Source organism: Taeniopygia guttata, chromosome 18 (genome assembly GCF_048771995.1).
Source record: "Taeniopygia guttata chromosome 18, bTaeGut7.mat, whole genome shotgun sequence".
NCBI classification, from domain to species: domain Eukaryota; kingdom Metazoa; phylum Chordata; class Aves; order Passeriformes; family Estrildidae; genus Taeniopygia; species Taeniopygia guttata.
In genome coordinates, this window is record NC_133043.1 from 2,873,717 (window position 1) to 2,892,765 (window position 19,049).

Genomic DNA, 19,049 nt, shown 5'->3' on the forward strand with positions numbered 1-19,049 from the left:
CTCCCGCCCGGCGCGTGACGAGCGCGGCCCCGCCCCCCCCCCCGCCCCGCCCCCTCCGGCCCCTCACAGGAAATGGCGGGAGGGACCCTCAGGAGCGGCCGGCCCGGCCCTGGCTCTGTTCCAGCTGCCTCACAGCCCTTCCCAACGCCCTGAGAGCCTCTTAGCCACACTGACAACTTGCTTGTAAAACACCGCCTTCTCCTCAAGAAATCCCCCGAGACGCTTTGAACCGGAGCTTGAAATCGCGATTTTTCAGCAGCGTTCCTGGAGGAGATCCAGGCTGCGCCTCCTGGCAGGTGCCAGGCTGCTCGCGAGGAAACGCAGTGAAAGAACGTTCAGGCACAGGGTGCTGCTGTGTAATGGAGTTAAAGGTTTGTAGATGCACATGATCATAATTTTAATGTGCTTTGTAATGGAAAATAAATTTAAGGTGGACTTCATGGAGTCATAAAGGTTTGGAAGAGACCTTTAAGATCCAGTCCAACCACCCACCCAGCATCCATAAAACCACACCACTCAGCATCAGGTCTGGATGTTTCTCAAACACTTTAAGGGATGGTGACTCCACCACCTTCCTGGGCAGCCCTTTCAAATGCCAGACCACCCTAACTGTAAGTTTTTTTTCTTAATCTAATCTGAATGTCCTATCTTGAGGCCATGTCCACCCATCCTGTCACTGCAGGCAGGCAGAAGAGACTAAATCATAGAAACACAGAATCACTTAGGCTAGAAAAGATCACTGAGATCATCCAGCCCAATCTGTGACAAATCACCTTTGTCAACTGGACTATGGCACCAATTGCCATATCCAGTCTTTCCTTCAGCACCTCCAGAGTGTCTACACCACAACTCTGGGCGATCCATTCCACTGTCTAATTACCCTTTCTGTGAAGAAATTTTCCATAATATCCAACCCCAACCTCCCCTGGAGCAGCTTGAGATTGTTCCCTTGTTCCTTGGAGCAGAGCCTGACCCTCACCTGGCTGCACCCTCCTGTCGGGGGTTATAGAGTGAGAAGGTCCCCCCTGAACCTTCTTTTCTCCAGGCTGAGCCCTCTGAGTTCCCTCAGCAGCTCCTGATGCTCCATTCCCTTCTCCCGACACGCTCCAGCCCTTCAATCTTCTTCCTGAACTGAGGGGCCCAGAACTGGAACACAGGAACTGACACAGCCACTCCTGTCCCTGTCCCTGTCCCTGTCCCTGTCCCTGTCCCTGTCCCTGTCCCTGTCCCTGTCCCTGTCCCTGTCCCTGGCTTCTCATGGGTATGTTTAGGAGAGAAGACTGAGAGGATATCTCATTAATGCATATAAATATCTCCGAGGGAAATGCCAAGAGGATGGTCCCAGACTCTTCAGTGGCACCCTGTGACAGGATGAGGAGCAATGGCTGTAAACTAAAACACGAGAAGTTCCACCTCAACGTGAGGAAGAACTTCTTTCCATGGAGGAGGCAGAGCCTTGGAACAGCTGCCCTGAGAGATTGTGGAGTCTCCTCCCTCTCAGGAGATGCTCCAAACACACCTGGACCTGTTCCTGGATGACTCTGCTTAGGCAGTGGAGTTGGGCTGGATGATCTTAGGAGGTCCCTTCCAACTTTAACAAATCTGGGATTCTGATGTTCATGGAAACGAGCCCCAGGCTCACCTGACCCCGTGGCTGCAGGGAAGTGCTGGGCAAGCGGCCCAGGGAGGTCAGCCCATGGTCAGGGGGGCAGGATGGTGCTTGCCAGCTAAGCAGGTTTTGTTTTTTGCTGCAGAAAGAGAGCAGTTTTGTTAAAACATTTGAAAAATTGGCATGTCCTTCCTCTCTGCCTGGCAGAGAAGAGGTTCCCAGTGCTGCAGGGCTGCAGCACCGAGCTGAGCAAACAGCCTGGGTCCAACCTCTCCCGAGGCACAGTGAGCAAAAGAGAGTGGGACTCTATCTGATCCTGAGTTAAAAGGAGCAAAGATTTATTTCCAATGGCAATCCTTCATGTGAGGAGTAGAACAAATCTTAGGCTGAGGGACCTACAAGGACTGAAAATCTCAAGGACTGAAAATCCCACACTTCATTCAACACAGCCCTAAGCACAGCTGTTCTTTTAGTAATTTGTTTAATAAATTAACTTTAACTACCATCAGTAGTGCAAAGATTGCATTATACATTTGTCTCTCCTTACATCTCCTAGTCTTTGATATCTGCTGAATTTTCCTCCTAATATTTTTCTGCTTTCCCCCCAACATTAATAATAACTTAGAAAAAGGGAAAAATAAATGTGAAAACTGTGAGGTGAGTTTAGAACAAGGAAATGGCACTTGGCCCTAGCTGGAAGGACCTTCAAAATCTGAAATGGGCATCAGTGTTCTCACCTTAGGTTGGTCCCACATAGAGGTAAAACTACGTGGGAATTACTTCACAGGGCCTTACCAGGAAAAAAAAAAAAATTATTTTAAGAGAACAGGATGTGGTACAAAATTAATACAAGGAGCACGTCCTGTTGCTCTTGGTACAGATGTGGAAGCCAGTCATTCCTGAGCTCTGGTCTCAGTTTTAAAATGAAGTTTTAAGATACTTGTCTCAACTCTCATCTCCCCTTCACGTGGGGAGCTCTCCAGAGCTCCACTCGGGTGTGCTGGCACGGCAGCCTGGCTGCCAGCCAAGGAGGGGCTGTTCCTGCCCTGCGTGACCGTGTTCCCTGGAGAGGGCTCAGCACCATCCAGGTCACTGTGGAGCCAGCTGCATCCTCCCTCCCACCCCAAGGCAGGGTGCATAAGGTCTTGCTCTGCTTGGCTTTTTTCCTTCCTCTTTGCCACTTCTTTCCTTAGCTTTCCTGGAAAGCCCAGGAATGACGGGAAACAAATGCTGCCCGTTTGCACTCGCAGCTCTTCCCATGAGGCTGCTAAGGAAATTTCTCATTTTGAGTGCTTGTGCCCCACCAGGCAGGACAATGGACTCTGGGGATATTCCTTTAACCATTGCCTTGCTGGCAGAGCTGAGCTCAAGTCACGCCTCTCTCTATGCCACAGTTTGCACAATTTTTCTTTTTCTTTTTCTTTTTTTTTTTTTTTTTTTTTGAGCAAACTGCTTTGAAATCTTCCTGGAAGGAGCCCCGTGCTAAAACCAAGCCCCCACCTGCCACTTGCTTCACTTACGTTACCCCTTCCTTCCCCTCAGGGCGTCCCCAGCTTCCTTACATAGAACGGTAGCTTACTCACCACATGCCTTTTGTGTTGGATGATTCAACTTTCTGATGTGTGAAAAAGGGGCAACCACGTAGGAAATGTGACCTTTTAAAGTCAGGGGGGGATTCCCTTGGCAGTGCTTTCCACAAGAGAAACTCTGGAGAATTGAGAGTGGGTCTGTTGAGAGCAATCACAGCTTGTGGGGCTGCACAAGGAGACCGGAGGGATAAAATCCAGCTTTCAGCAGAACTTTCCGCAGCCTGGACACACTCTGTGCGAGGGGCTGGCAGGGATTGTGGGCTCTGGAGAGCCCATGGGCACTGATCATTGCCCTGTGATGTGATGTGATGTGATGTGATGTGATGTGATGTGATGTGATGTGATGTGTGATGACCACAAGGGTATTTCCACTAGAGCAGCTTTTACCCTGTGTGGGGTAGAACACCCATGGAAACTTGCATCTACATAAATACCACTGCATTTACTATACAAAACAGGAGGTTAAGGGCACTCCCCAGAGAATGTATTTCTGCATTATCTGGGGGGCAGAAAGGCCAGGGTGAATGTAGGGAGTCAGAAATCTGGAGGGAGTCTCCTTTATGATTGCTGCCAGTGCTCTCCACCACTCTTGTTGCTGTTCAAGTCCCTTGTTTTCTTGACCAACAAATACACATATGCCAGCCAGGCTGCTGCTGTCAAGGACTGGAGAATTCTTTGCTTTCTACAAGTGTGGGTTTCGTGATTAGAGGCCCAGGAGTGTCTGCCCCAGACAAGCCTCTATAATCTGATTTAAATGCCTCGTGCTTCATGTGGCAGATCTGCCCAAGAGCATTAACTGCTGGGGTGGTTCACCTGGGCACAGGTGAAATATCAACTCATCTGTGTTTGGTGCTGCGGGTCACTCACACATGTTAATAAAGCTGAATTTACCTTGGAGATGTTGTGGAAATTACACAAAATAGCTTTAAAATACAGGAATATCCATAAGCTTCATCATAGCTTGTCAGAGAAGACTAGAAATAGAAAAACCCCACACCTGACCTGTGAGGGGGTGTTTGGGGGATCGGAAAGATTTAAAATTATCGGAGTCTTTGGAGCTCAGTGAGGCTGAAGAGCTCACAACTCAGCGGGAGCTTCTCAGAGCTATTTTGCCTGGATCTCCTGCAAGACCATTTTATTTTTGAACTCACTTAAGACCCACATTTCAAATGTTTCTCATGACTAAGACACCTATATTCTTCAGTGGAACTGTTAAAGTCAGCATTTTGGGGTGAAATGACTGGTTTTATTCCTTTAATTATGTGGGACATAGGAAGTTGTTGGTAGTCAATCCTTTACTTAGGCCAGCGTTAGCACCACACCTGGAATTTTTCTGAGTCCTTTTACCATAACTTGTGTAACAGACTGAGTTGTTTGGTTTTAAACTGCAAATGGTTCAGAGGAAGCATTGTAGACTATAACAAGTTTTCCTATTTTGCCTATCAGACCAAGAAAATGAGCCACATCTTTTTATGTGCTCCTTACTCTGATGTTATCTCCCAAAGAATTCTTTGCAGGTACTCCTGCCAGTATCTGTCTCTCTAAGAGATGGAAGCACTCTAGTTCACTAGCATCATCAAAATGCCTGCATACCTTTGCTGTCCTTTCTCTTGCTTCCTAACTCCCCTCTGAACTCCCTTTCTCCTCCTTTTTGCCTCCAGGACCATCTGTGCTACTGAGTTTGTCACCCTTGGCCTGTCAGAGGGGCACCAGGATCTGAGCCTGGTTTGGCAGAACAAAAGAGCATTTCAGACCCTCAATTATGAGACACTGCAAACATGAAGAGCTCCACTCCTGCTCCTTTGGCCATCACCTGATGCCTTGAAGCGTGAGGCAGGATAACTTGGGATAACTTGGGTACCAGTGTGGAATGACAGAAGTTGCTCATCATCTGTGTGGAGCAGAGTGTCTGATCCAGCTGTGACTTACAGGGTAATTCCACATGGGAATGGTTGAGCAGACACAGGGGAAAGGCCTTCCAAAGCACTGGCTTGTCTGCATGCTGTGAAAGAACAGAGCTAAAGATAAAACACTGCCACAAGGGCAGCAAAGCAATTGGGAAAGCAGCCTGTGCCTTCAGGGCGTTACTGTTCATGGAAAAACTCTGCTCCAAGCTCAGAGCCAGCCTGCTCCCCCCAAGTGTGAGAACCACAGATCCTAAATCCAGAGCAGTCACAAACACCATGGTAGGGAAGGCACTGCCCTGAGAAACAGCTGCACACGTGTGGGGAGTGTGAGTGCTCCCCATGTGGCATAGCAACGTGGATGTGAGCTGTGTGATGGGGGTATAAATGCTGGGGGGATAAATGTGCCTGTGTAATCTGTTCCTGTGTGCCCTGGGTGCACAGGGAGAATGCCAGCAGGGTTGGGTGGGATCAGCCCATGGAGAGAGAGGCTGAGTGCCTGCTCAGGATGTGTACAGGTGGCACTCTGGGCACACACAGGTGTGAGCACACACTCCTGTGTGGCTGTTCTCTGGGGTGTGCAGGAACGTACTCACACAAAGGGCTGTGCCTTTTGGCTGGCAAGAATTCCTGGGAATGCATCATCCAAGCCCTGGCACAATCAGATTCTGTGTGAGTGAGGACTCAGACTCTCCTCCTGCCCAGCTGTTGGCAGCTGAGCTGGGGGCAGCAGAAGAAACTCTGCCAGTTTCTGGAGGAACCAGGCAAAATCTTGCTGGAGCTCTTGGTTTCCAGTCCTGCCAGTGAGGTACTGTTCCCCCCCCCCCCCCCAATGGCATGAGGCAGCTACACTGTGAGGAAGAACTCTAACCACATGGTCTTCTTCTGGTCACTCTTCATCACAATTTCCCCATGTGAAAAAGCCACCAACTCCTCAAACTGCCTGTCTGGCTCCTGCATTCACAGCTGAGCTGTCCAAGGCTGGTGGTATTCAAGGGGCATGTGCCCAAAACGCTGCTCAGCCCTCATACACACACAGAATCAGCCACAGCACCTTGGCCTCAGCTTGTTTTACATGACTTCATAAATTCCAGAATGACCTTATACCTTTATTTTCTCCATCACTTCAGCACATGCCTGACCCCTGGAGCCAGCTGGGGTCTATAGGGCTCTGCAGCAGAAACTCGGGGGGATGGGGCTGTCATTCCTTGGGCCCTACACACCCTGGGGAGCCGTGGCTGAGCGGGATGCTGTGACCACAGATCACCCCTGCAGTGCTGCCCGGGCAGCGCTTCACCCTTCATGGACAGGCAGCCTCCATCGCTTTCCGTGCCTGCTCCAAACCAGGCCAAGAGCCTGGCCCTTCATTCCATTCCATCCCCTTCCGTTCTGTTCTCTTCTGTCCTGTTCTGTTACGTTCCATATTCCATCCCATCCCATTCTGTTCTGTTCTGTCCTGTTCTGTTCCATTCCATATTCCAGCCCATCCCATTCTCTTCTGTCCCATTCCATTCCACTCCATTCCGTTCTGTTCCGTTCCGTTCCATTCTGTCCTGTCCCATTCCATTCCATTCCATTCCATTCCATTCCATTCCATTCCATTCCATTCCATTCCATTCCATTCCATTCCATTCATGCCATTCCATTCCATCCCATTCCGTCCCATCTCGTCCCATCCCATTCCATTCCATTCCATGCCATCCCATTCCATTCCATTCCATCCCATTCCATTCCATTCCATTCCATTCCATTCCATTCCATTCCATTCCATTCCATTCCATTCCATTCCATTCCATTCCGTCCCATTCCATCCCATCCCATTCCATCCCAGCCCCTCCGCGCTCTCCCACGAGCGCCCCCAAGCGGCCGCCTCACGCCTTCATGCAAATGAGCGCGGGACGGCGGGTGCTGATTGGCTGCGGCGCGCGGCGGTGGCGCCGCCCCCGGCGGGTGTCGGTGAGGGCCGCCAGGTGCGCCGGGCCGGGGCCGCTCCGCTCGCACCGCACCGCCATCGCCACCGCCACCATGACCGTCACACGGCTCGACCAGGGCCAGCGCTACCGCCCGCGGATGGCCTTCCTGAAAAAGGTGAGGGCTCCGCAGCGCGGGGACAGCCGCACTATTAATGGGCACGCCGGGGCCGCGGCCGGGCGGGGCGATGTGCTGGCGGTGCTCCGGGTGCTGTGTGTTCACAGCATCTGCTCGGCCACGGCTCCCCGGGGCACCGCTGGGCGTGTGGGGTCCGAGGGGTGACAGCCCCTCGCCGGGAGTTTGGAGCCATCACCTGTTGCAGAGTGCCGTGGGTCCCCGCTGGTTCGGGGGGCAGGCTGGAGGGGCAGCTGTGCTGGAGTGATGGAGCAATGGGACTGTAATGTTATTTATTATTTGTAGCTTATCTCAGCTGAATGGTTCCCTATTTTTTTCAAAGTCCCTCAAATCCGCGTCAGCTCTCAGGGAAAAGCCCATCTGCAGTGCCAGGCCACTCAGTGTAGCTCTGCTCCAGTGGCTCCAGTGTGTTCCCAGTGCTTTCAGCTGATGTCCACATTCAGCGTGTATTGCAGCCAGCTGCCTGCTCTCTGCCTCCTTCCAGTTTTTCAGACACGAGCGTATTTGTGGCCAGAAGCAGTAGAAGCAGTGGGATGATGTATGCCCACGCTTTTGGGTGTAATGCGTAATTTTGTGCAGCATTTGGTGGGCTTTTTCTGTAGCATTCATTCAAAACATAGCTAGTTGTAGTGTAGCTGGTATATGCAGATTTTAAAAAGGAGTGTGTTAAGCTAGCTTTTCTCCCACCCACCTCTCCTGAGTGTGGCTTACCCTGGTGGATGGAATTAACTGAATTTCCAGTGACAAGCAAGTTGCTGTTTGAATTGTAGTTAGCTTTCCTCAATGCCCACAACCTAAGGAGGATTCCAGGGGTAAAGGGAGGGGAATTTGGGGATATTCATGCTAAGGTATAAGCCTGGCAGTACTTACTACACCAGAGGAAGTAAAGAGGGTATTTTCTTTGGTGCTATGTCTTGCAGGGTAAATTTGGCTGGGGAGCCCTGCCAAGGGAAATACTCCAGGCCAAATTCTGTACTGAGTAATACTCGGTGGAGTTGTGTGCGGGGGTGCAGAGGAGAAGCTGTGTGCTTTGAGAAAACAACTGCCTGCAGCTGTGCTTCAGCTGCTCCCTGGGAGTGCAGCAGTCTCTGCAAAGTGCTCCGAGTTCCTCAGGTGGGAAGATCAGTCAAAACACAGCGAATGGCTTTACAGAGTGTGCACCACTCACACTGTGAGCGGCCAGGGGGGCTCAGCTCCTGTGCTTTGCAAGTCTAGGACCTCTTAGCAGCAGGAAGGGAAGCTCCTGGTGGTCAGTGAAAGCCCTTGACTCTCATCTCCACTTTCATTCCTGCTCTGTTTTTCCAGACCTTGGAGAAGGTGTGTTTGGAGCCTCAGCTGTTCCATGGCAGTGTGCAGGCATCCACATCCTCAGAGCTGCCTGGAAACACCAGGCTCCTTTACTGGATGTGGGAGCTGAGGATGCTCAGCGAGCACCTTACAGGCTTAGCTTAACCCATGAGGAGCTAAAATCCTGGAAAGAAGCTTTGGTAATTGCTTAAGCCTGTGCTCACGCTTTGCCACCAGCTGACACGCGCTGTGCCTGGGCTGCTGCAGCTGCAGGGAGGGATTCCTGCCATGCTGCCAGCCCGTGGGCCCTGTGTGCCCTGGCAGCTGCCAGCTGTGCTGCCTCTGCAGCAGGAAGCTGCTGACCACAGCACCAGTCCTGCCAAGGGACACGGGGAAAGGACAGGGGGTTGCTGTTGGGGTGCTGGGCAGTGCCCTGTTCTTGCTGTGAGGCTGCTCTGAGCGACTCGGGCTGGACGTGCAGCTTGGTCTCTGTGGCTGAACTGTGAGGGGATCAGAGGCCTCCAGGGCACTGCAACACCTGCTCATCATGCCAGCACTTAGGTTGTTTTATTCTATTTTTTTCCCCTTTCTAAACCATCTTGGCTGGAAGAAGAATGACCCAAAAGTCTGCTGGCATAGCAAGCAAGCCTCTGAAATGCGTTTTGGCTGGATGCTGCCGGGGTTTCAATGAACTCAAGCTCTCGGTGCCTGTGCCTGCTCCAGCAGCCAGATCTGGCTGTGCTGGGATCAGCTGGCAGAGCAGGGCTGGGAATTTTTCCTTGCTGTGCTGCACGAGCTGCACCGTGACTCACACCTTGTGGGTAGAGCTGATGGATGCCTTCTTCCTCTGCCTCCTCCTCACTCTGGTCCCTGGTGGCTTCTCCCAGGCTGTGCAGCAGCCAGGGAGGGGCTGTTCCAGGCTCTGCAGCATAGCTGGGGGCTTTTCCAGCCTGCCTTTGCTTCTCCAGGCTTAGACTTTCCAGCAGCTGCTGGGCCTCATCTTCCTGGGCATTTCCAGAAGTGTGTGAGCAGCTGAATTGTGTTTTTGCTGGAATCCAGCAGACTCCTGCTCTTTGAGGCTGAAGCTGAGCCTTAGGCCAAGCACAGCCTCATCCCATCCTCCGTTTCCTTGTTCCAGGCTGGGAGATGACAGTGCCACATCTTTCTTTGGAAAAAATCCTCTCCAGACTGGGAAAAGCCAGCTATAGCCCTGCCCTCCCCACTCACAGATTTACTTCCTTTAGCTGAGGCATCACTCAGTGGGAACAAGCCACTTCCCCTCAGCTTTAATTAAGAAAAAGCAGGAAGTTTTAGCTGGTTAACAATGGATTTTTTTTTTAATTTCTTCTTTTTTTCTGATCATCCATCAACGTGCAAAGCAAGATTGGTAGTTGTAGACCTAGAAAACAATTGAATGGGCCTTCAGAGGCCAGAGTGAGGATAAGGGCTGCATTGTTACCTTGGAAATCAGAGCAGGTAGGGCTGATCCTTGCAAACAGCAGCAGGCACTGAGGGGGGCTAAACCAGGCAAATAGGATGGAGAAAGCAGCAGATGTTGAATTATAGCACCAGGACTGTGCACTCAGCTGGGAACTGGAAACTCCTGCTGGGAAAATGGATCTTTCTTATGTCTGAAGCCAAGATGCCTCTGTCTGGGTTGATGCTGAGGAGGGCTGAGCTCCTCACCTTGGCAGGGTTTTGCTGGTGCATTTCTGAGTCTCAGCACATGGAGTTTGTTTTTCCTGCATTGTGGATGCCCTGATCCTGGGGAGCTGGTGGGTGCCCAAAGGGTAAAACTCAGGAGAACAGGGATGGGACCTGCACCCAGGGTAACTCAGCCAAGCAATCCATCAGCAGACATCTGCCCCCACTGCTCCATGCTACAGGAAAGCATCCATCCTCCTTCTCCAGAGCCAGCCACCATCAATTGGTGGCCATTTGCCTCTCCCTGGGGCTTCCCACAGGCTCCTGAAATCCAGTGATGGTTTTTCTCCCTTTATGGGAGTTTGAGTTCTGCTTTGCACTCAGTGAGCTGAACCCTGTGACTTCATACAATCAGAGAGGGGACAGACAGTTTTCCTGTTGTCTCCTCTGTGGCTTTCAGGGTGAGTTCAGCTCCAGGCAGAGATTCCAGCTGATCTGAGGGGAAATCTCCAGGGGGCTCCTGCCTTGTGTGCATGAGATGAGCTCTCCCTGGAGCCTGGCTCCTTCAGCAGTCCTGATACTTACCTCTGTGTGCATCTCCACCCATCAACCAGTCAGGAAGTGGCTTCTGGCTCTGCAAAATTCAAACCAGACAGCTCTTTCCTGGCTGAAAGCATGACAAAATGGACTAGAGCCCTTAGCAAAGCAAGGCAGTGTTCCTGCTGTGTCTGAAGCAGCCCTCCTGGCCTCCCTCTGGCAGCCTGGTGCTGATAGCAGCTCCTGATCCTGTAATCCACTGTTCCCTTGGGAGAAGAGACACAGGCTGAGGTTTGATCAGCAAGGTGGATGGTTTGCAGAGCTAGGCACCCTGCAAGAGCAGCTCCTTGCTTTTTTATGTATTTGTCATTTCTCCAGTGACAAGAGGGAGTGTGGCAGAGTGTGAACGCCATGAGAGTTGAAGAGTTGCTGGTTAAAGGGAGGGAACGTGCTGTGCTGGGGGCTGTGGGGGGCTCTGAGCCAGTTCCCTGCTCTCAGCTGGTTGAAGATGTGTCTCTCGAGCTCACCTGGAGAGCAGCAGCTGCGTGCTGGAGCAGGATGTGCTGTGCTGCCTGCCTGGAGCACAGATCCTGCTGGGATCTGTCACAGGGACAGGGGGGTGAGCAGGGCTGTGTTTGCCCCCAGGATCTCTGTTCTCTGTGAAGGGACTGTGCAGTCACAGGGAGGGACTTCCCAAGGTACCTGGCTTTGCTTAGAATCCCAGTTTCCTAAAGGGTGTCCTGCCTGCTGGACCATCCTGCCTCACCTCATCCCACACAGCTGAACTTTCTGAGGCTGAAATTGTGGGAATGCAGAGCTTCCTTCTGGCTGCCCTGGCAGGTCTGGGACCCTGGCAGGGGCCAGGAACCCCCTTGGACAGAGCCCCCAGAGACACTGGCTGTGATCTCTGTCCATGGAAAAGAGTTTTCAGTCTTACAGGATGAATTAATAGCTCTGAGTGTTTTATATAAGTAATAATTAAGTGTGGCACGGGTGCAAAAGTAAAATTTTAGGATTCTAGATGAGGGGTCCAAAGGGGACAAGATGGAGGAAATTGGGTGTGCCTTGTCCTTTTTCTCCTTCTTCATGCCCTCCATGTTTCACTGTGGTGTTGGCATTTTTCTGTTGGTTCAGGCTGGGGACACACTGTCCAACGTAGGTGACAGATATTGGCACGTTATTGTAAATCCAGCACAGGTAGTTTGTGGTATTTAATGTTTGTACCATCCCACTGAGGGCAGAGCCCCACACGCTGCCCTGCAGGACAGAGCTGCGGCAGGGCAGCAGAACATGTTAGAGATAAACAGAATAAACAACCTTGAAAACAGCACAGACCAATTATGGCTTCTGCTTTGGCAGCGGGGCTGACAGACAGAGACTTTTACAATCTCAGAATCATCAACACCTCAGATTCTGACAGAAATTGTGAGTTCTGTTAAAAGACCTAAAAAATGCCTTCATATTCCATCACTTCTGGTCTGTTTTTTTCTCTTTTAAAAATACTTCATAAGTATTTATACAAATATTTATGTTAATTTTTACCAGTCTTCTCAATTTTAGCATTAATTTGTCAGCGCTTTTAAAAGCAGTTGAAAATCCAGTTTTACTGACAGGCCCAGAGTGTATCCTGTCACTACAGCTTAAATCCTCACAGAACTTGGCAAGACTTGGGACCAAAGTCACTGTGGTGCCTGTGAAGACAATACCCTCCATTATGTGTGTGTGTCATCAACTCACTCTCGTTAAATCCTCCACTCTCAGTTAAAAAGCTACAGCCTCACCCAAACCAAATGTGTGGAGAGACCAAATTGGTCCTGTTGGACCAGTTTTGATTTAATATCCCTGGAAGCAGAAGACAAAAAGAAGAACATCTTCCCCAAAGCTCCCATGGCACTCAGATAATCAAAAACGAGGACAAGAGGAGTGTGGCCCAGCTCCATCCATCTGAGCACAGATCCCAAGTGAAAGCAGTGCTTTGTGCTTTGGGAATGGTGCTAGTAGGAAGTCAAAGAGGAGGAAAATACCTTAGAAAATATTTATCTTTTAAAAAGAAATAAGGATAATTGGGAATGAGAAATAAAAGTTGTCTGGCCCCGAATGTGAGACTCATCCTCTGTTAAAAATGAGTCCGCAGGATCCCTGAGGAATCCCAGGGGGGAGATGCTGCCAGAGAGGAGGATGTGCCTGCCCCAGCCCTGGAGGGGCTGAGACCTGGCTGGAGGAGTGCAGCCCTGCACAGGAACGGTCAACACCTCCTTTGCACCTCCTAACAGAAGCACAGATTTTATTCCCTCCCCATTTTTCTTTCTAAGTGCCCAGTGAGCCAGAGAAGAACCTTTCTCAGTGTAGTGGGGTCTGGGTAGCAGAGATTTTATTTATTAATTTTTCCCTAGCTCTCATGGAGTGGTTCCACGCTGTCCCCCTGTGCCAGTCCTGGCTGTGTGTGTGTCCAGTGGCAGTGTGAGCTGCCATGGGCTGCAGGTGGCACCTCTGGTGCCGGGGGGGTTCAGAGGGGGCTGTGGCCACTGCATGCACGGCTGTGGCACACCAGTGCCCACCCTCTGGAGTGCTGGCTCCCCTGCTGCCCACTCCTGACACCCACCCCATCGCCTGCTTTGCAGATTGAAGCTCTCATGATGGAGATGCAGAGCCCAGACACAGGAATCAAGACTCAAACACAGACAGTGACGACCACCAGCATCCCCCACGCTGTGACAGGTAAGAGCTTCCCTGGGGGAAGGGACTGGGCCCAGTGCAGCAGAGAAAATCTGTGTGTGGGCCCCCTGGCCAGGGCTGCCAGTGCCTGGCTGTGTGCTGGAGCTTTGTTCCCAATGAATACCAGCTGTACATCATTTGAGATGTACCTGCTCCCTTGATCTTGTTCTCACTCTCATTTCATTCCTACTCTGTGAGCCAGACACGAAGGTTGATCCCCAGGTACGTTCAGCTGTCTCGTGGGGGTTAACTCAAGTGACCTTGCCTTCTCTTAGCACAGAGGTGAGGACATGCTGCAGCCTCCAGACCTCTCGTGCTCCCAGTGAGGCTGGATCACAAATAAAGATAAATATTAAAATCCAATTAAAACAAGCAGCCTGGAGGCAGACTGAAAGATGGTACTTCAGAAATGAGCAATTAACAATTAGTCTTCCTTTTAATGTTTACTGCTAGTAATAATTTTTCTTGAGTAGGCAGGAAAAGAACAAAATATTCAACCCACTTCTGTGCCTGTAAATGACAGCTTTGCCTCCCTCAAGGAGGCTGCAGGAGCAGCAGACAGGAGCTGTACTGTGTCGTGTGCAGTGTTACAGGCAGCTTTTATCACAGCCTCCTTGTGCCTGCTCCTCCTTTCACCAGGCACTATCGGTGCCTCTGCTTCCCTGTTCTCCAAACCTCCACAAAAGCTCTTGTGAGGAATCCTCTGCTATAAATATTCACTCATACTCCATACCCAAGTTTCCTCCTCCTGCTTCGATCTTCCTTCAGCACTCTGAAATTCAGAACAAGAACTCCCACTGAAACAAGGGATTTTGCTCCAGGCAAGTCAAGAGAATTTCCCCACTGTGTTTGCAAAGCCTGGTTGGCCCAGTGTGTAGTTTGCCCCAAATTTTTTATATAAAATGAGGCTGCAGAGGCACTGAAGTCACTTGCCCATGGGAAGAGCCAGTCAGTGGAAGTGTCAGGAGAACTTGGGCACATCTGAAGCCTGCTCTCACAGCACCCTCCATGCACTGCAGTGCAAACCACATCCTGGCTCACACAGCTATTATGCAGCTGAGCTGGGTGAGGCTTTCCCAGAGCCTTGCCTCCAGAGCTGTCAGGGAATAGCTAAGGCAGCACAAAGAGGAGACTCCCTGTGCTGAGGATGACGTCTCACACAGATGAAGTGCAGGGGAAGGAGAACTTCTCTTGATGTCTGCCCAACGTAAAATCCCACTTCCTAAAAGTCCAGGGGTGTCTGATGTCTTGACATCACCCTCATTTTGTGCTGTCTGCTTTACTCTGCTTCCTTAATTAGAATTGTTCCAAGTTCCCTCTTGCACAAGTCATAAATTCTAGTCCAGTCACCTCTGAGAGGCAAGTGACTTCTACTCCCTCTATGTGCTGCTCATCCCTCTCTAAATTGATATTTTTAGCGCTGCATGAATTGGGTGGTGTTTTTGGGTGTTGCAAAAGAGATTGATTAATTTTGATGAGCTTGTGCTGGAGATATTGGAGCAGGGGACACAGATCCACTGGGGAGAACCTGGCTCTGCCTGTGCAGGCAGCTAACTAGTTAAATTCAGTGAAAGTCAGTAAAATGGCTCACAAATAAACCTCGATGTTAAATGTGCACCTTTGGGGGAAAGTGCTTACAGAGGGAGCTGTCTAGAAATGAGTGATGAGATAATCCTTTAATTTCATCTATTTCAGGAAGCAGGCAGTAGGATAAGAGCTCTGAGCCCCTATTAGAAAGTTAAGTCGTCACTGCAATGTCAAGAAAGGTCAACACCTCAGTCTGCAGTCCTAGGGGAGGTTTGGAGGAAAAAACAGTAACTGATCAAGGAACAAGTGCATTTTTTGCCCTCTTTAAATGAAATGAGGTTCATGAAATTTGCCCCCCAGAACGTAAAACTAAACCTGCTGGAGGTTTATGCTGCCTATGGTGGGTACAACTGCTCACAGTCCAACAAGAGAACTGGGAGAGATAAAATGTGTGTGAATTTGATAAATCCTGTGAGCACTGCAGCTTGGATCTGAGATTTGGACATACCTTCTGCCCATTAAAGGACTCTTAGAGGATCAGTCACTGGTCTTGTACAGAACTGAGACAGCACTCTGCTCTGTCAATCTGGAGCTTCTTTCAGTGAATCTTTCCAGGCAAGGTGGAGCAGAACCTCCCCTTCCCTGGTGAGAAAGCTGCTGCACCTTTAAGCCCTTTCTAAGCCCCTGGTGAGTGTTGGGATGCTGCTCAGGCCATGTGAGCTGGTGCAGGCTGTCTCTGTGCCATCCCAAGGTCACTGCCTGCCTCAGGCTCCCTCTCCCTGGCCTGGATGCCCTGGGGGGTGCCAGCATGGCCAGTGGGAGCCCAGCAGTGCATTTTACCTGTGCTTCCTTGAATTTGAAAGCACATTTGCAGGAAAGGGGGCTGTGGGATCCAGAGCACAGTGAGGGGCGAGGACTGCAGAATCTCCTTTCCCCCCTCCCCGTGGATTTGGGCACACTCCTGATTTCAGTGCCTGACCTTTGCTTTGCTTTGCAGGTAATGATATAATGCAGTGGATCCTTCAGCGCTTGCAGGTCACTGCAGAAGGTGGGTAAAAATGTGAAAATTGAGGCTTTCTCAGCTTTCAGTCATAAACCCAAGATCTCAAGCGGCAAAGCCTTTTAGTTGAGTTCTCCCCTGCACAAGAGCTCACTCAGAATCTGTGATTCTGATTTTAATTCCAGTGAAGTGTTTCTGTGCAATGAAAACATCTGCATTCTCCATTTTCAGAGGCACTCCACCTGGGAGACCTGTTTGTCAAATATGGATATATCTACCCTCTTCAGGAGCCAAAGAACCTCACCCTGAAGGCAGATGGCAGCCTCTACAGGTTTCAAGTGAGTTGCAGCTCCTCTAAGCTGTTGAGAGGGAGTTCAGCACTAGTTTTTATTAAAAACAGGCAGCTGGGGCAGTTCCCAGGAGCTGTGTAGCTGTGCAGGAGGAAGGAGAAGACTCAGAGAAGTCTGCACAGAGAAGACTGAGATTGCAGTTTACAGGGAAACTGTGATAGTTTCTTCAGTGAAATTAGTGTACTTGTTCAACCTAAAAATAGCTGTGCTTTCCTCCAAAGAGTGTTCCCTTCCAGGTCTTAAAGTAGCAAATGGAATTGCTGGTTGGACATAGAATGATGTGGGGGCACTGAATAATGAATATACAAAAAGCACAGTAATAATGGGATGGTATAGAGGTTTGTGGCTGGGCTGTTTCCACTGCTGTGGGAAATCAGGATATTCCTGGTACTTGGAAAGAGGAGTCCATGAGTTCAGGGCCTGTGTGCACTAACAGGAGGCTCCTTTCCTTGCAGACCCCCTATTTCTGGCCAGTGCAGAGCTGGGCTGCTGATGACACAGACTATGGTGAGTGGTGGCACTGCAGTGCCCAGGGGTGTGGGTTTGTCACACAGTCCAGGGGTGCCCAGGAATCTGGGTTTGTCACACAGTCCTGCTCCACACCTGCTCTTCATGTTCCTGTGCTGCCTCTCCAGTCGCAATGACCAGCCCTGGTATTTTTTTTTTCATGCTATTTTGTGAATAATTCTCAGTAATGGTGAATTGAGGGTGTGACTATCTTGTGGTGGCCTTGATGAGAGAAAGTGCTTAAGCTCTTATGTTCCACTAAGATCCATCACACAGGAACACATCTGAATTACCTTGTTGGGGAGGGAAGACTTTAAACTTTAAACACAATATTAGATTTCCCTGAGCAGTTAAGTGTGTTCCTGGACCTGAGCCCAAGGCTGTCTTCCTGTAGATTTGGATCAAGCCCTGCATTCAGAGATGGGTCTTTCTTTGTAGAAAGCACAGTGACTTCCAATCTCCTGATGGTTTTTCTTCCATATAAATCTCTTGGTTTAAATCCATATAAACCAAGACATTGCCTTTATGATGCTTTTTGTTGTAGAGCTGATCATGAATCTTGGGCTGATCAGTGGGTTTGCTCCTGTGAGCTGTGCAGTTCACAGACTGATTTGTCCATGCCAGGGTTGTCCTCTGTGACTTTTATCTGCATTATCTCCTGAGGAAATAAAAACGCCTGGTTTAGATTGGAATGTTTTTATTAGAACTTGAGCAAAACCAGTGGCCTGTGCTTCAGAAAACTTGGAGGGCAACCTCTGAGGAGCCTGAACAGCTGGAAGGTTTGGTATGGTGTCCCTTGAAGCCTGGCTGAGTTCCCCAGGGAAAGGTGGCTGCTGGCAGGAGGCACACACTGCTTGTTCTGCCTGGGCATCAGTGACATCCCAAAAGCACCAAGACCTTTTTTCTTCACTGAGCTTTTGTGAGCTTGGAGCTCGTGCCTGGGAAGATATTGTAGCAGACAAAGGCTCCTGTGTTTTTAATGTGGGTAAATTTTAAAATTATTCTTTGACTTGTTGGTCTAGTTATAACTGACTGCAAATTTGCTTCTACCTCCACAGCAATTTATCTAGCAAAGAAGAACATTAAAAGGAAAGGGATTTTGGAAGAATATGAAAAGGTGAGGAGAGACTGCACTTGTTCCATTACAAGACCCTCATTTGCTACAACTTAAGCCCTTTGTTGCTAATGAGTGGGACACAGTAAAAATCACCTCTTCAATTGCATGAGGTGTTACTCCAGCTGTATCAAAAGCCAACATTTTGCAAGTGAAGAAACGACCAGTACAGAAAACTACTGTGAAGTCAATTATAATTTTAGCAGGGATAATTGCTCTCCTTGCAATGGTATTTTTGAACTGTTGCAATTCTTGTAATTACGTGCAGAACAATCCAGATTTCTTGGCTCAGTCGCCAGCCTGGCCTCGTTGAACTATGGAGACTCAAGAAAACCCCAGCATGGGAGTGCCCTGGTCAGAATTTTCACACTGACTGCTTTTTTATTTTTATTCCAGGAACATTACAACATGCTCAATCAAAAAATAAACTACAAGTGGGATTTTGTGATTATGCAGGCCAAGGAGCAGTATAAGTGAGTTGACTTGCATTCCCTGTTTGCATCACTGGGGAGGGTGTGAGGAGCAGAGCTTGGCTGTCTTAGTGCACAGTTCAATCACACATTAAAAACACCAAAATGACTTTAAAATGGCTTGGAGGGAACCACTTGATGTGGTTCTGTGCAGGAGCTGGGTTCTGATGCTGCAAGCCCTAATTAGGAACAACTTCATTTAGCTCAGTGTTCTCCGTGAGTATTTGTGGGTCAGGCCCTGGACTTTGGGTTGTGCTAGTCTGGGTCAGGAGTTACTGGCACATCTCTCAGCTCAGTGGAGTGAGTCAGGAAGCAGTAAATGTTCCCAGCAGGGACTTCTGGAGAAAACTGAAGTGCGCCCTTAGGTACCCAGCTAAAATGACTTGATTTTAGGAACTGAAACCTTCAGATTCCCAGGAAACTTGGTGAACATGAGATGGGAATGCTCCTTTAGAGATTTTTCCTGCTCCTGTGGACTCCTCTTACCTTCCTTTGCCTCCTGGCAGGGCAGGCAGTGCCTCTGCTCTCAGCAGCCTCCCTGTTCCCTGGGATGGCAGCCAAGTGCTGGGAGTGCAGCTCATCAGATAACTGTCTCATTAAACACGAGACTGTTGTTCTTGTAAATTGAGGTCAGACTTGGGCTAAGAGATGCCAAATGCAGTTTCAAAGTCAGATACCCAGCCTGTGTCT

General features: G+C 49.8%; 1 protein-coding gene across 5 annotated transcripts in view; it reads left to right on the top strand.

The window, feature by feature from the left end:
* Positions 1 to 6,966: 6,966 nt before the first annotated feature.
* Positions 6,967 to 19,049, top strand: part of RGS9 (regulator of G protein signaling 9) — a 32,019-nt gene continuing 19,936 nt past the window's right edge. For all 5 annotated transcript variants that reach the window (XR_003963188.4, XM_030287160.4, XM_072936980.1 and 2 more), the window contains exons 1-7: positions 6,967 to 7,190; positions 13,298 to 13,394; positions 15,916 to 15,966; positions 16,150 to 16,256; positions 16,724 to 16,775; positions 17,834 to 17,892; positions 18,286 to 18,362. Coding sequence is in view for 4 of the 5 variants with exons in the window: in XM_030287160.4 (XP_030143020.4) it covers positions 6,984 to 7,190; positions 13,298 to 13,394; positions 15,916 to 15,966; positions 16,150 to 16,256; positions 16,724 to 16,775; positions 17,834 to 17,892; positions 18,286 to 18,362 (650 nt within the window). In the remaining variant the exon portion in view is untranslated. The remainder of the gene's footprint in view (positions 7,191 to 13,297; positions 13,395 to 15,915; positions 15,967 to 16,149; positions 16,257 to 16,723; positions 16,776 to 17,833; positions 17,893 to 18,285; positions 18,363 to 19,049) is intronic.